General features: G+C 47.4%; 4 protein-coding genes across 11 annotated transcripts in view; 2 read left to right on the plus strand and 2 right to left on the minus strand.

Moving 5' to 3' along the window:
• GGNBP2 (gametogenetin binding protein 2) overlaps positions 1-4,574 on the minus strand; it is a 52,642-nt gene extending 48,068 nt beyond the window's left edge. For 3 of the 5 annotated variants that reach the window (XM_050764599.1, XM_050764598.1, XM_050764596.1), the window contains exons 1-2: positions 4,365-4,547; positions 3,639-3,837 (exon numbers count right to left, since the gene is read on the minus strand). In XM_050764599.1, coding sequence (XP_050620556.1) covers positions 3,639-3,731 — 93 coding nt within the window. In that variant the 5' untranslated portion in view covers positions 3,732-3,837; positions 4,365-4,547. Of the gene's footprint in view, positions 1-3,638; positions 3,838-4,364 lie in introns of all 5 variants that reach the window. The other 2 variants (XM_050764595.1, XM_050764597.1) reach the window with 2 other exon arrangements.
• Positions 1-24,486, plus strand: part of CA4 (carbonic anhydrase 4) — a 311,698-nt gene that overhangs the window by 181,759 nt on the left and 105,453 nt on the right. The window lies entirely within an intron of this gene.
• Positions 10,141-14,670, minus strand: PIGW (phosphatidylinositol glycan anchor biosynthesis class W). 4 transcript variants are annotated; one of them, XM_050764614.1, is made up of 2 exons: positions 14,617-14,670; positions 10,141-12,599 (listed from the first exon to the last, which is right to left on the minus strand). In XM_050764614.1, the coding sequence occupies exon 2, from the start codon at positions 12,589-12,591 to the stop codon at positions 11,077-11,079; it is 1,515 nt and encodes a 504-aa protein (XP_050620571.1). In that variant the 5' UTR covers positions 12,592-12,599; positions 14,617-14,670; the 3' UTR covers positions 10,141-11,076. The 4 variants fall into 4 exon arrangements, with proteins under 4 accessions (XP_050620571.1, XP_050620570.1, XP_050620567.1 ...); XM_050764613.1 differs by having other exon boundaries at positions 14,583-14,659; XM_050764610.1 differs by lacking the exon at positions 14,617-14,670 and adding an exon at positions 14,092-14,221.
• The window catches only part of MYO19 (myosin XIX), a 41,589-nt gene continuing 32,660 nt past the window's right edge, over positions 15,558-24,486 (plus strand). The window contains 4 exon segments of the mRNA XM_050764585.1: positions 15,558-15,703; positions 16,959-17,113; positions 22,380-22,518; positions 22,884-23,032. Coding sequence (XP_050620542.1) covers positions 17,102-17,113; positions 22,380-22,518; positions 22,884-23,032 — 300 coding nt within the window. The 5' untranslated portion in view covers positions 15,558-15,703; positions 16,959-17,101.

The following is a 24,486-nucleotide window of genomic DNA, read 5'->3' on the forward strand; positions in this document are numbered from 1 at the left end:
GAACATTTTAGCTACAGAGTATAAAACTTTCTTAAATATTTCACCATTCCACCAACTTATTTGGGATTTTCTCAAATACACCTACATCAGCCCTATCCTATACTCAAGTGTTCAAACTCACAGAACTACCATGGGAATCTTCTAAATGTGGATACAACATATCACATAAAAGAAGAGGCGGCCAGGCGCGGTGGCTCAAGCCTGTAATCCCAGCACTTTGGGAGGCCGAGACAGGCGGATCACGAGGTCAGGAGATCGAGACCATCCTGGCTGACACGGTGAAACCCCGTCTCTACTAAAAAATACAAAAAAAACTTAGCCGGGCGCGGTGGCAGGCGCCTGTAGTCCCAGCTACTCGGGAGGCTGAGGCAGGAGAATGGCGGGAACCCGGGAGGCGGAGCTTGCAGTGAACTGAGATCCGGCCACTGCACTCCAGCCTGGGCGACATAGGGAGACTCCGTCTCAAAAAAAAAAAAAAAAAAAAAAAAAAAAAAAGAGGCTTTTTTTTTGAAAGAGTTTCACTTTGTCTCCCAGGCTGGAGTGCAGTGGCACGATCTCGGCTCACTGCAACCTCTGCCTCTGGGGGTTCAATCAATTCTCTTGTCTCAGCCTTATCAGTAGCTGGGTATACAGGTGCACTCCACCACACCCGCTGATTTTTTTCTATTTTAGTAGATACGCGTTTTCACCATGTTTCCCAGGCTGGTCTCAAACTCCTGAGCTCAGGCAATTCGCCCACGTGGGCCTCTCAAAGTGCTAGGATTACAGGCTTGAGCCACAGCACCGGGCCTAAGGCTACTTTTTTTTTTTTTTTTTTCTTGAGACAGAGTCCTGCTCTTGTTGCCCAGGCTGGAATGCAGTGGCGCGATCTTGGCTCACCGCAACCTCTGCCTCCTGGGTTCAAGGGATTCTCCTGCTTCAGCCTCCTGAGTAGCTAGGATTACAGGCACGCACCACTATGCCTGGCTAATTTTTTTATTTTTAGTAGAGACGGGGTTTCACCATGTTGGTCAGGCTGGTCTTGAATTCCTGACCTCTAGTAATCCACCCGCCTCAGCCTCCCAAAGTGCCGGGATTACAGGCGTGAGCCACCGCACCCAGCCTAAGGCTACTTCTTTACATACAAGCTTGTTAATTTCATTTTACAAGTCCAAGTTACAATTGCCAGTTTAACTAAGGGTAGAGTTTCAGCATCCCTACTAAAATGATAAAGTCTGCAACTGACTGTAAACATTGTTACTATATTGCAACATTCAGCTACTATCAAAATCCTAAGACTACTATTTGAAGTAAGCTCAAAAAATGTTTCCTCAGTGCATTACCTACAGACCCTAGGGACAAAGACAAAACCTAAAGTTAACTTCAGGCCACCGCTGCCATCCATCAAAGGAACAGTGCAGAGCATAAAACTCTTGATACAGATATCTTCCTTCCCTCTTCCCTTTTCCCCTTCTCTCCCAACAGGTGTTTTGCTCAGGATTCTCCCTTTCAGTAGTATTTGGTAGAATATCCTGAAAGAAACTTGTTTCCCTTGATAAAAATTTTCACTAACATTCACTCCCAGCATTCAACGACTGTGCAGAAGTTCCAACACAAATATTTGTCTCACTCATTCCTTTGTGATAAAAACCCATTCTGAAGCAAAGAAAAACTGCACCTTTTCCTAAATGTTATTTTCAGATATTTAAATTAAGTGAGCTTAAGTTTTATTTGCCTTAGTCACAAGTCCACAGTACAATAAAAGCAAAATTCAACCACCAGATACAGTGCAAAGTAAGTTCCATACTAAACCACATTGCAAGGTTACATCTTTTTCAGTGGAAAATTTTGGAAAGTCACATAATTGTGGAGAGAATACAGTATAAAAGCACCTAAAAAGTTGGTCATTTTAAAGTGCTATATGATAGATGTATTAATGTGCTGTATTCACAAAGGTAGTTTTGTGAATATACCAAGAACTAGTGTCTTTTAAAGCCTATTTATGTTGGTTTTCCCTATGTTTTGATATGTTTCCCTATGTTATGATTATTCATCCAATAATAATCTTATATCCAAACTCACTGAATTTTTTTTTTTTTAAACTCCAAAGCCATTCTGGGACAATAAACCTTAAAGGCTGTTATCATAACTATATGCTTCAGAAAAGTGTTTACATTGGCGGGGGCGAGAAGAGAGAAAATATCAACAAATGAATCCCTATCTGGAGTCCAAAGTAAGAAACGCATTATTTAATTTGATCACAGTGCTAGTTTCAACTATTTAAAAATACAAGTCCATTATACTTCTAATGCAAAAAGTACAGAAATCATAATCAAGACACACAAATAATTTCTAATGCATCAACATTATTTATATCAGAACAAATCATTCTACCTTTTTTCATGAAAAATAAATGCACTTGAATAATTGTAGATGCTGTCACTTAAAAAGTTCTAATAAATTAAGTCATTCAACAGCTCTTCTAATCCTTTTTAAAGTACTGCAGCTCAATCAAGTCTTAATTGAGACTGGCAAGCATAAAGGCAGACTGGCATCTCTACAATGACTTGCATTTTACATAAAATTTGAAAAAACTTCGGTAAATATTTGCAAAAAAAAAATACTGAGGAACAAAACTGATCAACTGCCTTTGATAGCAAAAGAATACTGATAAGATGAAGAGACTTAGGTGCACCTTATCGAAATAAGCAAATGTATAATCCAAACCTTCAGCATCATCAAAATGCAGATTTCAAAAGATATTCGGAAAAGGTTAATTTCATTTCTTAAGAAATAGTGGCAAGCAACTGCACTCATTTCCTGTTCAGATTCAGTTCAAATTTCAGCCATTTCCTTTTAAAGGAAATAGTACAGCAACATAGGGCAGAGAGGGTCGGTAATGCTACACTACCAAATCTAAAGAAGAAAGTACCCGGAACTGGGTCTTGACACTCAAGATGAGCAATCAGCTTTTTATAGTACTCTTACACATTCAATAATTAGGCTTCCTTTGGGGGGAAAAAAAAAAAAAAAAGTCCACCTGTAAACTAAATAATGCCAAGAAAGCCCGTTTTGAAGAGGCAGGGCCTAGCAGTACAATTATTTCAAGAGTTTTAATGCATGAGGCAATATGAGACTAATTACAACGAAATCAAACCATTTTAGTGGAATCTTGACTGTGCACGAGCATGTCACTCTGCCCCCAGTAATTAAGCTTATGTGGTGAGCGCTACCAGTATTAAAACAGAAAATACACAGATAGCAGTGCAGCTGCGACATTTCCAGGTAATTAAGCCTCCCCGAGGGTAGGTGGTTTCTGTAAGGGGTAGGCCCTAAACGCCCAAGATCCTTCAACCCCTCTGAGACGTGTGCTTCGGCAAAAGTAGCGTCTCCTAAAGGGAAAGGGTCAAGGAAAAAGGTTCCAAAAAAAGGAACATCTGGAAAGAGGGAGTGCGTACGGAGCTCTGGGCTTGCGGCCGACAGAGGTTACCGAGCCACCCACTGCAAAGGCGAGTTTGTGGGGCCTGCTGGAGAGAAGGCCTCGCCTAGGAGTTGCAACACACTCTTTCTCCAGTGCGCAGCGCTCGGCCTGGGGGAGGGGGAGGAGGGGAAACAGCTGCCAGGGGAGCGGCGGGCCCAGCCCGGCCCGGCCCGCTCACCGTCAGGGTGTCGTCTATGTAGAGGGGAATCTGCCTCCTCTCGAAGGGGAACTCCTCCTCCCCGTCCCTGCACACTGCCACCAGTCGCGCCATCGTCCCCGACGCTGCCGTTGCCACCGTCACCACCTCCTCCCAGCTGCCGCCGCCGCCGCCGCTGCTGCTCCTGCCGCCGCCGCTGCCGCCTCCTCCCAGCTCCTGCCTGCAACAGCCAAACCCCGCGAGCGTAAGCACCCGCCGCCGCGCAGCACATTCGCCACGGGGGGCAGGGAGCGGAGCGGGAGGGGACGGGAGAGCCGGGCTGCGTTTCCCATCACCCGATTCCACACGCGCTCAGCCAATCAGCGCCCAGCGCCGCCGGGACCCGCCCCCTCGCGCCGCGCTCCCTCCCTCTCTCCCGCCCGGCCCCCGCCCGCCCGCCCGCCGGCCTCCAGTCAGGGTCCAAAGGAGAGGCGGAAGGGACCCGCCTGCCCGGGGGCTTCCCCGCTCGGAGCAGGAGTCCCGGCCCCACGACCCCACCCCTGGCCTCGGCCCCACAGCCTGCTCCCCGTCGCCCGCCGCCCGGGTGTCCTCTGCCCCCAGCTGACCCCTTCTCCCCGTTTCTGGGCGCACCCCGCCCAGTCAGACCCAGGACTGCAGTTGCCCAGCGCGACCCCGCCCCTGGGAGGGGTCGACCCCGCGCGGCTCTGCGGAGTCCAGAGAAGGGGGAGGCTCAAACCCTTTCCTCACCCTTTTCGGCGGAGGCTGTCGGTTCCGACCTTCACTGTTTTCGTGGTCGCCTCCCTAACTCCCACCTCTGCTCCCCGTTACCGGCTGACGAGGCCCGCGTCAGGGCCGGCCTGGGCGGGAGCGCAGCTCCGAATGCCGTTTCCTATCCGGGCAGTCAGCCGCTCGCGCCGCGGGGAGTGGAGGAGGGCGGGCGGGGGACAAGGGGAAGGTGGGGCCGGGCGGGGCCGGGCGCCGGGCGGGGCCCGCGTCCTCTCGCGAGACTGGGGCCGGCCGCGGTGGGGTCCCCGCTGGAAAAATCTGCGCCCAGAGAGTAGGGGGCAGTCTTGGCCGTCCCGCCGGCGGGCCCAGCACCCTCCTCCGAGCCCAGCCATTCCGCTAGACCCGAAGTAGGACTGGTAGGAGGGGTGATCGGCCCAAGCTCAGGCCCCAGCCCGCGGACCGGGAAGGCTTCCCCAGGGCCGAGGGGCAAGCCCCTCCACGCCAGGGTGTCGTCTATGTAGAGGGAAATCTGCCTCTTCTCGAAAGGGAACTGCTTCAGCGAGGCAAGCCCGCCTGATTCGGGCTGACTCAGGGCAGAGGTCCAGAGAGGACCTGGATAGGTTGTGAGGAGCCAAGATCAGAGGGGGCGGAAGGCAGTGAGGAAAAGGAGACGAGCATCGGGGGGTGAGAGACAAACTCTGGCCTCTGTATCTTGGCCCTTGACGCCACTGAATTCGTGTCCCACGGCGGGAAGAGGAGGAAAGGGCCCTGACACCGCCGCTCGCCAGGGGCGCTGCATCCCGATCCCGCTGAGGGGAACGCAGTGAAGTGCTGACAGCTTGTGGTTGTCGTTACACTGGAGGGAAATAGAAAACTGGACAGTGGTGTGTGTGTGCGTCTTGGCCAAAGGAACTTCTTGGGCTGGGTTAATGTGAGCAGGTACTCCCTTGGGCGAAATTCTGGCACTGGCCGAAGGCCTTTCCCTGTGGCTGTCTCCTAGGAAGCAGAACTGCTGTGAAGACAGTTGCTCTCGCCACCGTGTGTTCAGTTCTGACCTTGAAGGTTTTGGAGGTCTGTTGTGAAGATATTTAGCCTCTGAAAGTCCTGATGTTCTGAAGGATAGATCCATTTACTGCTCTATTTCCTGCTAGAATAGGCTGGAGCTGTGATACCTTTAAAAGTATTTTGGGTCGGGCACGGTGGCTCACGCCTGTAATCCCAGCACTTTGGCCGAGGCGGTTGGATCACCTGAGGTCAGGAGTTTGAGACCAGCCTGACCAATATGATGAAACCCCCGTCTCTACTAAAAATACAAAAATTAGCCGGGCGTGGTGGCATGCACCTGTAATCCCAGCTACTAGGGAGGCTGAGACAGGAGAATCACTTGAACCTAGGAGGCGGAGGTTGCAGTGAGCCGAGATGGCACCATTGCACTGCAGCCTGGGCAACAAGAGCGAAACTCCGTCTTAAAACCAACAAACAAGAAAGTATTTGGGTTATGACATGGAGTCTTAGAGATTCACAACAAAAAGCCCATAGTGCACCCTTAGCCATGTTGACTTAGTACATTGTGTGGTCATTGTTAGGGTCGGTGACATAATAAACGAAGAACCATTGTTCATTCCCAAAGGTGTGATTTCCCGGCAAATATTTATGTCTTCTGGGCCAGGAGCAGTGGCTAACACCTGTAATCCCAGCACTTTGGGAGACAAGGTGGGTGGATTACTTGAGGTCAGGAGTTCGAGACCGGCCTGACCAACATGGTGAAACCCAGTCTCTACTAAAAATACAAAATTAGCCCAGCATGGTGGCACACGCCTGTTATCCCAGTTACTCGGGAGGCCGAGGCAAGAGAATCGCTTGAACCCAGGAGGCAAAAGGTTGCAATGATCTGAGATCACGCCATTGCGCTCGAGCCTGGGTGACAAGAGCGAAACTACGTCTCAAAAAAAAAAAAGTATGTCTTCTGGCCATGTTAGCAGAGTAGAAGAGTGTGAGTATTAACTTGAATCTAATACGTATGTACGATGTTCATATACATAGCCAAAATTTGGACATTTTTTAGAGAATCATGCTTTTTATGTAAGAAAACAAACAAACCAGGCCGGGCGCGGTGGCTCACACCCGTGATCCCAAGACTTGGGGAGGCCAAGGCGGGCGGATCACTTGAGGTCAGGAGTTCGAGACCAGCCTGGGCAACATGGAGAAACCCCGTCTCTACTAAAAATACAAAAATCAGCTGGGCGTGGTGGCGACTACCTTTAATCCCAGCTACTCAGAAGGCTGAGGCAGGAGAATCGCTTGAACCAGGAAGGTGGAGGTTGCAGTGAGCCAAGATTGTGCCATGGCTCTCCAGCCTGGATAACAGCGTGAGACTCCATCTCAAAAAAAAAAAAAAAAAAAAAAAAAAAAAATGCTGTGGCTTTCAGTATCTAGCGGTGCTCCTATAATGGCTACATCAATTAATGTACCCACTTTAAACCTTGTAAACTTATTAGGATTCTGGTTGGTAAAGAACATTAAAAATGACAAGTTCATTATATAGGTGCTAATTTTCATTACTTTGACTACTGAACACACACCAGGTACTAACAAAGAACGGAGTATTCACCTGAGGATTTAAATCTATGAAAAGGTGTTAAAACACATACATAAAACATAATAAAATGAGATCACAACAGTCTCTTTCTATCTGAGCTTACTTTCCCTAATTTGGGTTTGTCTGTTAGGTCCACTGAGCAGACTTAGTATCTTTGGACAAATAGGAATTCAATGAAAATGTATTCTTAAAAGTGAAAAAGGCGGATTTGCTAGGTAAGTTGCTGTTTCTCAAGGAGGTAGCCTGGGTGCTATAAAGCCAATCCAATCCAATACAATACAATACAATACAAATACAATATAATACAATCAATACAATAAAATTAATATCTCAAGGAAAAAGCTTAGAAAATTATTTCATGGCAAAATGACTTTTCGAAGTTTTTACTGTGCACCTTCCTGGTTTTAGAGTAGGCACTTGATTTTATTTTCACTATTGCTCTATTTTTAGCCATAACCACTAGTATTGCAGCAAATATTTCTTGAGTATTGTCCTATGTACTTTAAAATGAAAACTATCTGCTTTTAGAGAGCACACCTCTAATTGACAAAATATATCATTGCTACATTAAAAGACAGTTGTTTGTTGCCTATTATTTCATTTTGATATTGGCATTGTAAAATGCAAGGTTGAAGGATTTGAAAGGCCAGGAAAGCAAAGGCAATCAACAGCAGAACACATTTTGCTGGTACCTAATAAAGAACAGTTGGAGGGATGGAGCTGTAATAAATTATCAGCAAAATACCATTCTTTTTCTTAGGTCCAAATGTGTGAGAAGCTAGCCACAAAATGCAGGCATAAATGAGATCTATCTGTTCTCCAGGCTACCTAGATTTTAAAAAAACAAAAAGTACCAAGGTATTCCTTATTATTTTTTTGCTTCATAGACTACATTTAATCTCCTAGGGAGCAACATATGGTTCTTATATGGTTTATATAAATATATTGGACATTGATGCTCAATAAAAATAAAACTGGTTGTCATCTTCGGAACCCAAGAGCTATTGGGGCATGTGTGGTAAACATCCCCAGTTTATAATTGTGTAAAATTAAAATTGGCTGGGCCGGTGGCTCACGCCTGTAATCCCAGCACTTTGGGAGGCCGAGGCGGGCGGATCATGAGGTCAGGAGATTGAAACCCCATCTCTAATAAAAATACAAAAAATTAGCCGGGCGTGGTGGCGGGCGCCTGTAGTCTCAGCTACTTTGGAGGCTGAGGCAGGAGAATGGCGTGAACCTAGGAGGCGCAGCTTGCAGTGAGCCGAGATCATGCCACTGCACTCCAGCCTGGGCAATAGAGCCAGACTCTGTCTAAAAAAAAAAAAAAAAAAATTAAAATTATGGGAGTGAGTCACTTTCTGAAGGGCATAGATAGGCTGAGGTCCTAGACCAGATTATTTTCTTCTTACTCCTCACTTTGTTATCTTTCCCTCTCCCTTCTCTGCCCTCAAAAATTGATAGTTGCAAGGAAAATGATAGTTGATTAGAAGACCTTTTGTTGTTTCATTATAATAACCGCATTGTTTTATGTGGTAAGACAATCTATGGCCACAGAATGTTATTTAAATTACCATAGTGGCCTAAATCTGAGGATCTGTGGATTGGGTTTTCTTTTTCATGAGCTGACACTGGGAAGTTCTGTTGTATCTATCAAAAATAAACACACCTGGCCAGGCACGATGGCTCATGCCTATAATCTCAGCACTTTGGGAGACCAAGGCGGGTGGATCACTTGAGGTCAGGAGTTCGAGACCAGCCTAGCCGACATGGTGAAACCTCATCTCTACTAAAAATACAAAAATTAGCCCGGCGAAGGGGCGCGTGCCTGTAATCCCAGCTACTCAGGAGGCTGAGGCAGGAGAATCGCTTGAACCCAGGAGGCGGAGGTTGCAGTGAGCGAAGACTGCCACTGCACTCCAGCCTGGGAGACAGAGCAAGACTCCATCTCAAAAAAAAAAAAAAAAAAGAATATTAAACGTTCTTATAGGCCAGGATCATGACGCCTGTAATCCCAGCACTTTGGGAGGCTATCATAGGAGGATCACTTGAAGCCAGGAATTTTGAGAGCAGCCTGGGCAACCCCAACCCCATCTCTTTTTTTTAAAGATTTAAACTAAATTAAACCTTAATTTAGCCATAGTTTTATTAAATTACACTGGGTACTTGATGACTGTCATCTTTCTTATTGGTTCTTCTTCCCCTTAGCATGGTAGATGAGGATGCCTGATGTGGCCCCTGCCTGTGTCTCCAGCTCTCTGCCCATGCTGTTCCTTTTTCTGTGTTCAGCCTTCTTTCAATTCCATAACGTGCTTGGTACCCTCCCAACTTAGGACTTTTGCTGAGGGAGTCATCCATCTAAAATGTTCTCTGCCGTTTGCCCTCCAACCCCCAGACACCTAAGACTTTGTAACTCCTCATCCCACTAATCAGCTGTAGCTCAAAAACATCTGTGGGGGAAAACTTGACTCCTTACTAGGTCAGTTCTTGATTTGACACCCTTGACAACCTATACTTTTTCTTCATAACTTAGCATTTTACAGTATAAACATATACTGTAATGTTTATACTGTACATAATGTATGTACATATGGAGGAAACATAATGTGTTTCCTCTACTAGATTGCAAGCTCTGAGGTGTCAGGAAATTTGTGCTGTGCTTCTTAAATCCCTAGCATAGGGTAGGCTAAAAGATGAATTAATCCCAAAGCAAAACTTTTATTGCCTCGTAATTATTATGTGTATAAACTATAATACGACATACAATTCAGTCTATTTTTTTGTATACAGGGTCTCACTATGCTTCCCAGGATGGTCTTGAACTCTTGGGCCCAAGCGATCCTCCCACCTGAGCCTCCAAAAGTGCTAGGATTACAAGCGTGAGTCACCATGCCAGCCTTCCGTCTATTCTTTGGAGCATTTGTCTGACTTCATAGTATATAAGTATCTTATTTATTTTATTTTTAAAACTTTTCTTTTTTTATCCACCCATCTGCACACTGGAGTATTTGATTTTAAACACTTGCTTCTTAGTCCTAGGTTTTATTCAAATTTAAATTGAGCAATAAAGAAGCATTGACAATCCACAGTTCACACTGAAATGTCAACATAAACATTTCATTTTATATTTATTGTAAAAGCAATATACAATAAAAATACAGAATAGCATAAGGTTACATTAAGGTGGAAAGTAAAAATCTCCCCCCCCAACAGTCTTTCAATGTCACAACTATAAAGTTTCTTTAAAATACTACTTAATACATTCTAACAAGTCACAAGGCTTTGTTTCTTCTTATTTAATACATTCTAACAAGTCACAAGGCTTTGTTTCTTCTTGGTTTTATTGTTGAGATACATTAAAATATTAAGCATTGGCCCAGTGTGGTGGCTTACACCTGTAATCCCAGCACTTTGGGAGGCCAAGGTGGGCGTATCACTTGAGTTCAGGAGTTTGAGACCACCCTGGCCAACATGGCAAAACCCCATCTCTACTAAAAATACAAAAATTAGCTGGGTGTGGTGGTGCACGCCTACAGTCCCAGCTACTCAGGAGGCTGAGGCAGGAGAATTGCTTGAACCAGGGAGGTGGAGGTTGCAGTGAGCTGAGATGGCACCACTATGGCACCACTACAATCCAGCCTGGGCAACAGAGCAAGACTGTGTCTCAAAAAAATAAAAATAAAAATAAGCATCCCTACTGTTTAGAGGACTGAAACTCTATTTTGTAATAAAATATGGTTAACACTGTTGTGAAAAGCATGTTTGTTTGTTTGTTTTGAGACAGAGTCTCGCTTTGTCACCCAGGCTGGAGTGCAGTGGCGCGACCTCAGCTCACTGCAAGCTCTGCCTCCTGGGTTCACACCATTCTCCTGCCTCAGCCTCCTGAGTAGCTGGCACTACAGGTGCCTGCCACCACACCTGGCTAATCTTTTGTATTTTTTTTAGTAAAGACAGGGTTTCACCGTGTTAGCCAGGATGGTCTCGGTCTCCTGACCTGGTGATCCGCTTGCCTTGGCCTCCCAAAGTGCTGGGATTACAGGTGTGAGCCACCGCACCCGGCCAAAAAGCACAATTTCTTTACAATTAATATTCCTCATTAAATATTGCCCAAGTACTTATATATCCTACCCCTGCTGATCACCAAAATTGTATAGTCTTATCTTGCAAATATAGTACATATACAATTAAACAGTTGGAAAACATATAGAGATTGACCACAAATAAGGCCCACAAGGTACTGCTGTGTAATGTATCTACCATTAGGTTGATCAGGCCAGTTGTTATATTTGACAGCAAGAAAAATATTAACTGTTTTCTGTTGAGAGCTGTGATTAAACAAAGCCTGGGTTCCATTCTTTCAGCTTCAGGGATTAGATATTCTGAATGCTTTTTCCTTGTAACAGGTGACTGGATAAGTTTCCAAGAACATGGTACCAGAGCTCCTTTAATTAGAAATTTGGCAAAACTCAAAATTATATCACCCAGTAATAAACTACTAAGAAGGATCAGGCTAGAAGCAACTATCCAAATACAAAAGGCTAAATTTGCCATTCTTCGAGATACTGCTTCTACATTTACTTGAACTACATAAAGAGATATGAAGAGGCTAATAGCTGCCAGTAAAAGAAAACAGGCTACTTTTATCAAGTCTTTGATATGTGATCGGTTCTTATGCACATATAACCCTGTTTGCACACCAGCCATGTGTATTGCCACATACCCCAGGGTAGAGATTATTCCTTCGCGGTTGGCATTTAATAGACCAATCCGTGTGCCACTACCATCAGTGCCATACAATATTAACCTCTTCAGTGAGGTAAAGTCAAGGGCTAGCTGGTATAATACAGTAACACTGAGGGCAATAATCCAGGACTTATTTAGGGGAAAAATAATGAAAAGCAGTGGCGTTATCAATTTCACAACTATTATGGTAAAGAAAAAGTTCCAGTGAACTCCATACTCAGTTAAATGTTCCTGATAACCTATTGATTTTATAATGGCTAATCGTCCAATTCCTAGGAAGATTAATGGCCAAACGGAGTACAATGAGTTTGTAAAGTAATGCAATTTGGACCCTTCCATACATTTTCTCCTCCTGACCTCTAGACAAACCATTGCAGTCCCAAAAACAAAGCCACCTACTCCAAAATCCATTGCTCCTGTCCCATAGAGCTCAGTTTTGGCAAATCTTCTGGGAAAAAATGGGAAGTCCACAGCCAAAATAGCAATAGCAGTGAATGCACTGGTAATTACACGGAAACAGGAGATGGCTGGAATGTATTCTGATTCTAGACTGATGTTCAAGAATTTTTCAAGGATTTTTTGGAAAGGCAGTCTGGCATAGCAGGTCCTCCTTCGGTATATTTGATAGAACAACCCTGCCCCAAAGATAATTACAGCAAGAAGCTCAAGGAGGATAAATGAAGCCCAAATGGTCAAAGTGGCTACCATGGGAACTATTAGGACAACAAAGTCAATGAAGAATCTAGTTTTCCAGGTATGTGAGAAAGAGCACAAGTACTGTGAGAAAATGATCAGGAACCCTCTGCACAGGATACAGAATGCAGGAAAGCACAATCCCTGGGTGATTTCCAGCACGGTGGTTCCATTGAGGTTACTAACAAAAGCTTCCTTCATCTGCTTTTGAGACATTTTTCTTCCTGTGAAAACAAGAGCAAAGGAAGGGATTTGTGAAAAGCAACATTCTTGTGTAATTAGCATACCTGGCTTAATTTTACTAGATTTCAGAGAAGAACTTTGGGCCCTAATGAGTTCACCTAGGATTTGTGATTCCCCTTCCAAGGATTGTGGGATGAAGCTTAACACTAATGCATTTGGATAGAAATGTCATACTAATAGTATGAAATTATTGGTTACAAAGCTTCAGCTATTCCCTGTACAAGACAGATTCACAAAGAAAGTGAATTTGGGGCCGGGCGCAGTGGCTCACACCTGCAATCCTAGCACTTTGGGAGGCCGAGGTGGGAGGATCACCTGAGGTCAGGAGTTCAAGACTAGCCTGGTCAACATGGCAAAACCCCGTCTCCACTAAAAATACAAAAATTAGCCAGGCATGATGGCACCCGCCTGTAATCCCAGCTACTTGGGAGGCTGAGGCAGGAGAATCGCTTGAACCGGGGAGGTGGAGGTTGGAGTGAGCCGAGATTGTGCCATTGCACTCCAGCCTAGGCCACAGAGTGAGACTCCGTCTCAAAAAAAAAAAAAAAAAAAAAAAAGGAAAAGAAAGCGAATTTGGGATGTAAACTCTGAGAATGGCATCATAGACAGATGGGAATTTCTATTATGGAGCACAGTACATACCATGAAGATTCTTTGATGAAAATTGAATAGACTTTACTAATGACTTTAATGCAAATTCAAAGGCTAGGGGCGAAGTACATTTTGAAGTTGGGGGCCTTGGTTCCAGTTCAGAGCCTCTCTAAACCTACTGCCTCGGTACAAAATGTGACCCCTGCAGTGATTTCTGGATCCCCAGGCTGCTCCTTCCCTCATTTACAGACAGCTACGTTTTCAAGTTAGGATGGAAGTAGGTACGATGGGTGCAATTAAGAATGGATGTATAGCACATACTAGTGTTGGCTGCTCTTTTATTAAGGGCTGCAAAACACCTCTGAATGCCACACATAATTGTCTGAAAAACGGCATACTGGAAGAACACATTTGTTGGTCAAACATGAACCTAGAGCTTCTCAGTGTAACATGAAGTGAATAAGTGAATGCATGCATGCATTATGGCCTGTCTGCAACCTGCGACAATACCTCACAGTTGACCATTAAAAATAATGGTCAAATCAGTGGATCATTAAAAATAAAAAGTCCTAGCCGAGAGCAGTGGCTCATGCCTGTAATCCTAGCGCTTTGGGAGGAGAGAGGATCGCTTGAGGCCAGGAGTGAAAAAAAAGAAAAATTAAAAATTAGCTGAGCGTGGTGGTGCGCGCCTGTAATCCCAGCCACTCGCCAGGCTGAGGGGGGAAGATCGCTTGAGCTCAGAGGTTGAAGGCTGCAGTGAGCCGAGATCGCGCCACTGCACTCCTACCTGGGCAACAGAGGGAGACTCCGTCTCTTAAAAAATAAACATAAAAAGTCTTTTTCCTGACAGACGCCCGACCTGGCCGCGCCCTGCCCGTATACCTCACGTGCTTCAACTGGTGCCGGCGCCCCCAGCAGAGGGTCTACGTGGGCAGGGCCGCCGGACTCCCGCGGCACCCGCCAAACCACGCGGACACCAGCCGCTTCCGCCTCCCGCGCGGCGCTTCCGCCGACGGGGGCAGCTTGCACTTCCGGGCCAGCAGGTTCCGCGCGTCTCCGCCCATGATGGCGCTGGTCCCAGTGTCCCGTGGGCTGCCCACTCCTGTCCTTATGTCCTTTGGGCTGGTGCAGGCCAGATCTAGGGCTGTAGCCCTGAGAGGAGCGCCTGCAGAGGAAACGGCGCGCCATGCACCTCACGCGGCCCCTCAGACCTCACGGCGAGGCCCTATCGGGGTAATGGGGTCCGCGGGACCCGCACAAGACTCTGCCGCGGCGACCTCTACTGAAAGACCCCCAGCCCTGGGGGCGCCCGAAGGCCCAGGAAACTGTGCTTCCGCGCTTCTCCCCCAGAACGTGGGAAGCTGCCGCTTTACCCTCATTTTACCCCTGGGTCGCAAAACATCTCACCGTCGATGGAACCCGCAAGCCGGACCCGGCGTCCCGGCTAAGCCCCACGCGGCGAGTGCGCGCCCCGCCCCTGGGGAGGAGCCGGCCGACCCCCGGCCACTTAGCTAGAGCCGCAGCCGACGGGGTGCGGTGCGGCGGTCCCAGCTTCCTCTCCTCACTGCTTGCTCCTGCTCCTCCTCTTTTCTCCCCTCCCCGTGTTCTTCCCGCCGCCTGACCTAGCCCGCCCGCCTTTCCAGTCTGGCCGGGCGGGGGCCTTAAGCACGGCGGCTCGGGCCGTGGGACCGGTGAGTGTCACCCCGAGCCCAGATCTGAAGCCCTTCGCGACGCGGAAGGGGCTTGGGAGGCCAGTTTGCCCCGCAGCGCTGAGGCAGGAGGCATCTCCACCTCCCCTTCCAAAGCGCCGTTTCCCTTCTTTCTTCCCTTTTCCTTTTGACCGTCTTGTGCCTCACGAGGGGGTAGCCCAGCTCTTCGCTCTCGTTTGAAACAACCTTTCTTGATCACCCTCCACCTTGCCACCTGGCCGGCAGGGGGCGGCCTGGGTGGGGAGAGGGTACTTGCTCCACTCTTCGCCCAGCTCAGGACCCCGGGAGGGGGCGGCTGGTCCCGGGAGGCGTCAGGGCAGCTGCGCCCTTGGCTGGGGTCACGTCCACCTTCCTGGGAAGGACATACTCTCCCCGTGCCAGGTGCTTCCGGAACGGCATCCCAGCCCTGGGTTTGGCGGCACGTCGCCCGGACCGGGAGTCCCCGGTTTCCCCCGGGAACCTGGGGGCGGAGCCAGCTGGTCTCACGAGACCCTTACCCAGACTTTCTCAGCGTCTGCCCACCCACTGTCCTCCATGCCTAGAAAGAAACAGGCTGAGAAGGAGGGACTGGTGATCAGGTTGCCACTTGCCTTGATTCGGTGTTCCATTTACTCATTACCTTCTCCCTTCTGCCCACAGTGGTCACACCCTTTCCAGAAATTTTTGGCTGGTAACCGCAAAACCGACTGGAGCTGGGAGAACTGCAGAAAACTGCTCTGATCTCACTTGACTCCAGCTGGGAGCTGATGCTGCATCGTGATAACATTTGCAAAGCGCTCTCACAGGTATTAGCCCCTTTGATCCTTCATTTAGCCGTGTGAGATCTGGATATTATCACTCCGTTTTATAAACGAGGAAACAGAGTAAGGCTTAGACAGTTCTTGGGTTCTGTGCCAGGGGCCTTGGGCTTTGGATTCAAACCCCAAACCTGTTGTGCTGCGCCTCTGGACCTATTGCTTCAGATGAGTTCCCAGTTGAAAGAGCTTTGTTCTCTGGAGCCCTCTGCATGGCTGTCCCTTGGATGGGGTACAGTCAGTGTCCAGGGTCAGTGTGTCCAGCACAGTCCTGATGCCTGTTTCCACCTGAATTGTCCTTTTTCCAGCTTCTATGGAAGTCCCTATCCCTGCGTTTTTTAAAGACTTGATGTGTTCAGAGCCTCAAGAAAGTCTCCACCAGCGTTAATCCATTGCAGGCACGCCTCACCCTCAGCCTCATCTCTCCTTACTAGGGGTGGCTCCAAGGCCTAGAAAATTCCAAGTCTGAGGGTCCCTTAACCATTCTTCAAAGATTGGCTTAGGCCCAGCCTCACAACACCCCACCTCCCAGATGGATTCTGCTCCCTGAAATCCTTACCTTCTCGAGGTTGACATTGGACTGTTCACCTGATTAGTGCTCCCAAATGGATCATCAACCCTTAGTCGTAGTGCTAACGGTGTTTATCTTCTGAGTGAATACTCAGATTCGTACTTTGTGTGGTGTTGTCAAACCATGACCTCATTGACCTTCACAACCACTCCTATGAGGCAGATTTAACTGTCCCCATTTTCAAGGTAAGAAATGAAGGCAGGTGATGTGGCTGACCCAGGATCACACACCCAGTGAGTGGTTGAACTGTGATTTCCCTACCACACCACACCTTTCCTGGAGCAGCAAGAGATGACTCCAGCCTCCCCTCCCCACCAACGACTGGCTACACAGAACTAGGATATTTCTGTCTAGTGTAGAAGATAGGGCACAAGGCTTCTCTGTTTCCCCAGTGTCTTATTCCTCCTCCACAGCATGTTGACCCAGAGGATTTGCAGCCCCAACCCAACCCAAACCCTAACCCTGTAATAAAACTGGCCCAGGGAGCCTCTGAGGCTCTCATAAAAGTTTCCCCTGTCTCCTAATTGGCAAGGGAAAGGACAGGCTCACTCTCTGCCCGGGCCTGCCTTGCATCTCATTTTGGTTGCTCCTACTAGGTGGGAAGAATAGGAGTGAGTGAGTCACCCCAGAAAAGCCCTCACCTGTGTGTGGTCCTTGTCTTCTCTCATGCCACAGGCTCTGGAGTGACTCGTGTGAGATTCCTCCAGAACTGAGCCCTTTGTTGGAACCATACCCCAGCCCATGGTCCCATGACTCGGTGGATAGTACTCCTTGTACCTCCTGCAACCCAGAACCCTGGCTGACCACTTCGAAGGAGGATGCTCCAGCAGGTAAAACCTCAACCTTAGATAACCCAGGCCCTCAAGCACCTGCAGCATCTTTTGCTAGCCCTAACCTGGAAGGAAGGGAAAGCCCCCTTAAAGGTCTTTCTTTTCTCTCCTCAAATTGTCTCTCCAGTGCCTTTTACTCATCATCAAGAAGCTCTTCCTGATACCTAATTTGAATCTGTCTTGTGGTTTTTAGCTCCTTTCTTGGGGATAGGTAAGGTGGGATGGGTAAGGGAATCCTTAGGGCACTTTGGGGATTCTACAGAGGAAGTCCTAAGAGATGTCCCTGCCACCCTGAATTGTTGAGGCATAGTAGAAGCTTGGGACTTCCAAGAGGATGTGTTCCTTGAAGCTGAGCCTTAAAGAACAAGAAGGAATTAGCCACGTGGAGAAGGAAAATAAGCACTCCAGGCAAAGAGGTCAGCCTGTGCAGAAATGCGGGAGACTATCTATGAGGAAATATAGAAGGATTCTGATGAGTGGATCATGGGTGCATGATCCCCATGTCTCTGCCTCTCTGAAAAGGCTACTGTTGCCCCAGGCCTGTAGGATTCCAAATCACCCTTTATAGTGGAGCTCTATCTCATACCCATATCATCCTTCATGTGTAGCTCCTGGTCCCGAGAGAGTGCCCGTACATATTTGCTGAATTTTTATTTTACCAAGTGTTGCCAGGCACTGGGCTGAGGCAGATGTTGAGGGTGGTGCTTGCCCTCAAGGAGCTCAGAGTCTAGTGGAGTTTGGTAGGTAAGTGTCTGAACTCAGCAAGATAGCAGCTAGGTGTGGGGCTTGCCAGCCTCAAGGGAGCTGTGGTAGACACTGCCACTTGACCTTCCAGCCATATGGCTCCTGGAACAGGTTTGAAGGTAAGAAGTGGGCAAAACAATTGACTGCTCTGGGCATTTTTATTGCTTATTTTTAACTTTTTTTTTCTTTTATTAAAAAAGCAGTAATGTTCACCATAACCATACTAGCTGCTTCGCTGTGTTGAGTCCTTATTATGTAATAGGCATTATGCTAAGCATTTATATGTGTGATTTTGTATAATCCTCACAACCTCTCCATGAGAAAGATACAGTACTATATATACGTATATAGTGCTGTTATTTCCACATTTTGGAGATAAGGCTCCAAGAGGTTAAGTGGCTTATTCAGGGTCACATTGATTATCAGAAGTTTGGAAAATATGCCCGGCCACCACACCCAGCCTAAAAGTGGCTCTTCTAATTAGGCAATAATACGTGAAGGGCCTTAAAATTATGCATGCATAGTTTAAGACTTAAACTTAAGCCTGCAATCCTGCTTCTCAAAAATGATCTGCGTAAAGGACATGAGAACGTCAGTGAATATAAAGCCATTTATAATTGTAAAAGAATTGAAAAAAAAAACACAATGTCTAAACAGTAGACTGCTTAAAGTATATCAGTACAATGGAATAAAGCAAGTTACACAAAAATATAATACTTTTCAATGTTTTTAAAATATGTATTTAGGGAAGAAAACGTATGATATTCTCTAAAATATTGGTTATTTCTGGGTAGTATGATTATGGATTTTTATGCTCCTTTTGCTTTTCTCTATTCTCCTTTTTTTTTTTGAAATGGAATCTCGCTCTGTCCCCAGGCTGGAGTGTAGTGGCGTAATCTCGGCTCACTGCGAGGTCCACCTCCCAGGTTCATGCCATGCCATTCTCCTGCCTCAGCCTCCCGAGTAGCTGGGACTACAGGCGCCAGCCACCTTGCCTGCTAATTTTTTGTATTTTTCAGTAGAGACACGGTTTCACCATGTTAGCCAGGATGGTCTCGATCTCCTGACCTCGTGATCCGCCCACCTCGGCCTCCCAAAGTGCTGGGATTACAGGCATGAGCCACCACACCTGGCCTCCAATTTTTTTTTAACAATTTTTTATTTTTATTTTTTTTAATTTTAGAGATGGGATCTCACTCTGTTGACAAGGCTGGTTTCAAACTCCTGACCTCAGGTGATCTGCCTGCTTCAGCCTCCCAAAGTGCTTTTACAGGAGTGAGCCACCGCATCCAGTCGTGAGACCGTGTCTCTTAAATAAATAAATAAATAATAAGGCCGGGCACGGTGGCTCATGCCTGTAATCCCAATACTTTGGGAGGCCAATGCGGGCAGATCACCAGAGGCCAGGAGTTCGAGACCAGTCTTGCCAACATGGCGAAACCCCATTTCTACTCAGCCAGGTATGGTGGTGCATGCCTGTGATGCCAGCTGCTTGAGTGGCTGAAGCATGAGAATCACTTGAACCTGGGAAGCAGAGGTTGCAGTGAGCCGAGATTGTGCCACTTGCACTCCAGCCTGGGCAGTAGAGTGAGACTCTGTGTCAAGAAAAGAAAAATACAAAAGCCGCTTTTAGAAGAAGAATAGCTAACCCTTTTTTTTTTTTTTCTTTTTGAGACGGAGTCTCGCTCTGTCGCCCAGGCTGGAGTGCAGTGGCGCAATCTCGGCTCACTGAAAGCTCCACCTCCCAGGTTCACGCCATTCTCCTGCCTCAGCCTCCTGAGTAGCTGGACTACAGGCGCCCGCCACCGCGCCCGGCTAATTTTTTGTATTTTTAGTAGAGACGGGGTTTCACCGTGTTAGCCAGGATGGTCTCGATCTCCTGACCTTGTGATCCGCCCGCCTCGGCCTCCCAAAGTGCTGGAATTACAGGCGTGAGCCACCACACCCGGCCAGCTAACCCTTTTTGGTAGATTCCAGTTGGCCTTTCTAAATCCTTCATGTGTTTATGTGCTTATGAGTATCTGTGAGGTAGGTACCATTATCCCATTTTACAGATAAGAACTTTAAAAAATTATTTAGAGACAGGGTCTCACTTTGTCTCCCAGTGCAGTGGCATCACCATAGCTCACTGCAGCCTCAACCTCCTGGGCTGAAGCAACCCTCCTGTCTCTGCCTCTAGAGTAGCTGGGGTTACAGGCACATACCACCACGCCCAGCTAATTTTTAAGTATTTTTTTATAGAGACAGGGTCGCCTTGGCCTCCCTAAGTGCTGGGATTACAGGCTTGAGCCACGGTGGCCAGCTGGAAATTTTTCTATTTTTATTTATTTATTTATTTATTTATTATTTTTTGAGACGGAGTCTCACTCTGTTGCCCAGGCTGGAGTGCAGTGGCACGATCTCGACTCACTGCAAGCTCCGCCTCCCGGGTTCACACCATTCTCCTACCTCAGCCTCCCAAGTAACTGGGACTACAGGCACCTGTCACCAAGCCCGGCTAATTTTTTTCTATTTTTTAGTAGAGACGGGGTTTCACCGTGTTAGCCAGGATAGTCTCGATCTCCTGACCTCGTGATCCACCTGCCTTGGCCTCCCAAAGTGCTGGGATTACAGGCGTGAGCCACCGCTCCCAGCCATTTTTATTTTTTACTTTAGAGACAAGTTCTTGCTCTGTTGCCCAGGCTGGAGTGCAGTGGTACGATCATAACTCATTGCAGCCTCGAACTTTTAGGCCCAAGTGGGTCTTCTGCCTCAGCCTCCCAAGTAGCTGGGATTACAGGGACCAGACAAAGAGAATTGAGGCACAAAGAGATTAAGAAATTAACATAAGAGTATATAACTGTAAGAGGTAGAATCAGGATTCAAACCCAGACAACTAGCTTTCAAGTCCGGGTACTTGATCACTATACTCAGATGCCTCTCTGGTTGGATCAGAACTCTTCATAAATTGTGTCTGAGTTTGTGAGTGGTTTGTGTGGTGGTGTTTTTTTTTCCTTCATTAAAGCAGAGGGATATGCATAGATCTAGCTGTGCTCTGACCTCAGCAGTTACCCTGGAGGTCAAGAGCCTACCTTGTATATTGTAGTGGTCCCAAAGTTCAGAGAACAGGCAGTGGTTTTGGAAGAAATGCATTACTGGGCCTCTTGGAGGAAACTTGCCACCATGGCTTGTTTCCCTGAGAGGTTTGAAATTTTAGGCTCACCATTCTCATTGGAAATCCACCTGCTGTATCACAGACCTCTTCCTTCAAAAGCACATTTCAGCAAGATACCTGTCTTCAACCCCCACTCTATCTTTCTTGCATCCCCAAAGGAGACAGTAGGAGAAATGGGACCACGGGAGGAAGTGGAGGGATGATACATGTGGAAAGGGTTGGCATCAAGGATGGGCAGAGGAAGATAGGGTGACTCATGCCTCTAGTCCCAGCTATTCAGGAAGGTGAGGCAGAAGGATCACTTGAGCTCAGGAGTTGGAGGTGCAGTTAGCTATTATCACGCCATTGCACTCCAGCCTGGGTAGCAGAGCGAGACTCTGTCTCTGAAAAAAGAAAGAAAGAAAAAAAAAAAGATAGGCAAGGGAGAAGGGACCTGTTCCCTTGGTGCCTGTTCTTGACCTCAGACAGCCTTCTGAGCCAGGCTTTCTCTCCAGCAGACCCAGGCCAAGGGAATCAATTCATTAGCCAGCCTAAATTTAAGCCATGAAAGGCAGGTGATGAAGACATGGGGCTACCTCTCTGGGAAGGTACAGCTGTTTTACATCAAAAGCTGTACTGTCTCTTCCCAAAAAGGCCTAACCCATGGTTCTTTTCCTTTGCAACATTCCTATAGCAGCCTTTTGGGCCCCACCCCAGCCAGGCCCAGTAAGGCTATTAGCCTGGAAGTGGATTTGGCCGGAGCTCTTGGCAGAAGAGATAGCGTTTGTTGAGTACATGCTGTATGTCAGGCACTGACTAAATGCTTTGTATATCTCTTCTTTTCTTCCCAATAACCCTGTCAGTTGAGTTTATTTTCCTTTATTTACAAATAAAGAAGCTATGACTCAAAGAGAGTAACTTAGACCCAGGCTCACAGGGCTAGTAAGAGGCAGAACTGAAATTTGAACCCAACCAGATTATGATACCAGAGTCTCCTTCTACTATACAGGTTCCCACCCTTCTGTAGCTGCCAGCTGTTCTGAGTACCAGCTATCATGGCTTTCATGGTTTGTTCTTTTTTTTTGAGATGGAGTCTTGCTCTATCGCCCAGGCTGGAGTGCAATAGCACAATCTCAGCTCATTGCAAGCTCCGTCTCCTGGGTTCACACCATTCTGCATCAGCCTCCTGAGTAGCTGGGACTACAGGTGCCCGCCACCACGGCCGGCTAATTTTTTGTATTGTTTTTAGTAGAGACGGGGTTTCACCATGTTAGCCAGGATGGTCTCGATCTCCTGACCTCGTGACCCGCCCACCTTGGCCTCCCAAAGTGCTGGGATTATAGGCATGAGCCACCTCGCCTGGCCTCACCTTCATGTTATCTCTTCCAGGTCAATGGCCACAATCCGAGGTCTGATGGCCAAGCCAGGGAATACCTCAGAGAAGATCTGCAGGAGTTCCTGGATGGGGAGGTCCTGCTGTACCAGCTGGATGACCTCACCAGGGTGAATCCTGTGACGCTAGAGACAGGTATGGGCCTCCCTTTCCTCAAGAGTACCATCTCCAGGAGGTTGGAGGTGCAATGAGAGTAGTCAGCGCAGTTTCTCCAGGTCAGACGGAGGTCGGCAGGACTCCTGATCTGGAGCCAGGTGGGCTGCTCCAGACCTCTGCCCGAGGGAGCATGGGCAGCTGCACCTGGGCTCCCCAGGGCATGCTTTGCTTCAGATTTGGAGCTCATCTTAATTAGATCTTGTATCTATTCTTCAGGGAGCTGCTGGGATTTAATGATTCTTGGCTAATTGCAGAAAGAGGGCTGTTAGTTAAGCAGGTGTGTGTCTGTGTGTGTGGTTTGTCTATATTTGAGCCAGAGTTTGCTAAAGGCATCTCTGCCTCAGTCCTCAGGTGCCTTCAGGCCCGGTACATGGCAGACAGATTCTATACCAATGCTGGCTGCACCCTGGTAGCTCTGAACCCCTTCAAGCCCATTCCTCAGCTCTACTCGCCCGAGCTAATGAGAGAGTACCATGCTGCGCCTCAGCCCCAGGTAAGGCTCTGCCGCTTCCTGTGGCCTCAGGGCTCCTCTACCTCCCCCAAACCTCTTTGCGGTTTCCTTGTCCTTATTCATCTTTTCACCAGCCATGTGGTCCTTCAGAGTCTGCTAGTGCCACGGCCTGCCCAATAGGAGCTGGCAGAATTTTGAACTGTAAAGAACTGACTACAGGACAGACGGTGCAAAGTGGAGAATAAATAAATATTTGTTTAACTGAGTGTCTTATGTCTCTAAAATAGAGATTTAAGAGAAAGGATTTTTTTCTCTTTGTGGTTTTATTAATAGGAAAGGATTGATGAAGGTATTATATATTTGTGTGTTTAACCAACTACCTTTTTTAATTATTATTTATTTATTTATTTATTTTATTTATTTATTTTGAGATGGAGTTTCACTCTTGTTGCCCAGGCTGGAGTGCAATGGCGTGATCTGGGCTCACCGCAACCTCTGCCTCCTGAGTTCAGGCAATTCTCCTGTTTCAGTCTCCTGAGTAGCTGGGATTACAGGCATATGCCACCACGCCCGGCTAATTTTGTATTTTTAGTAGAGATGGGGTTTCTCCATATTGGTCAGGTCGGTCTCCAACTCCTGACCTCAGGTGATCCGCCCACCTCGGCCTCCTGAAGTGCTGGAATTACGGGTGTGAGCCACCACACCCGGCCCTGTTTATTTTGAGACTGAGTCTCTCCCTATCACCCAGGCTGGAGTGCAGTAGTGTGATCTCGACTCACCACAACCTCCGCCTCCAGGGTTCAAGCGATTCTCGTGCCTCAGCCTCCCAAGTAGCTGGGACTGCAGGCACCCACCACCATGCCCAGCTAATTTTTGTATTTTTAGTAGAGATGGGATTTCACCATGTTGCCCAGGCTGGTCTCAAACTCCTGACCTCAAGTGATCCACCTGCCGTAGCCTCCCAAAGTGCTGAGATTATAGGCATGAGCCACCAAGTCCCCCAAAACTACCTTTTTTAGAAAAGAATGAAATTATACACGATAGGGATTGCCCTGGAAAATTCAGCATATGTTTATGTCTACTGAGGAAAGTAATTTATTCCTCTACTGAGAAAAGGATAAATTATTTGGGGTGGGCTGGTGGAGGTACAGACAGATAATGAGCTTGTTGGTATAAAAGTGCATGATGCATTCAGGGAGAGGTGAGAGAAAACTTGCTGGCAGGAGGGAGGTCTTGGGGGCAAGAGGGAGTAGATGAGAGCAGGAAGATGAGAAAGCCAGGGCTATTTGTGAAGAGTCTGAAGCACTATAGCAGGCAGAGAGAATCTGCAGAGCATCTTCATCCACATAGAGGTGGGTCTGGGAACAGAACACACTAGACGAATAATTACTCTGGGAGTTGGGTTCAAGAAGGTGAGACAGGAGGCAGATACAACAGTTGGAGGCTTTGTATCCCTCCAGGTGATAGGTGGCTAGGGCAAGGGCAGGTGTAGAGAG

The sequence above is a fragment of the Macaca thibetana genome, chromosome 16 (assembly GCF_024542745.1).
Source record: "Macaca thibetana thibetana isolate TM-01 chromosome 16, ASM2454274v1, whole genome shotgun sequence".
Lineage (NCBI taxonomy): Eukaryota > Metazoa > Chordata > Mammalia > Primates > Cercopithecidae > Macaca > Macaca thibetana.

What these genes read in the sequence shown, in the direction of transcription:
- PIGW (XM_050764614.1), bottom strand. Translation starts at nt 12,591, where the DNA reads ATGTCTCAAAAGCAGATGAAGGAAGCTTTTGTTAGTAACCTCAATGGA.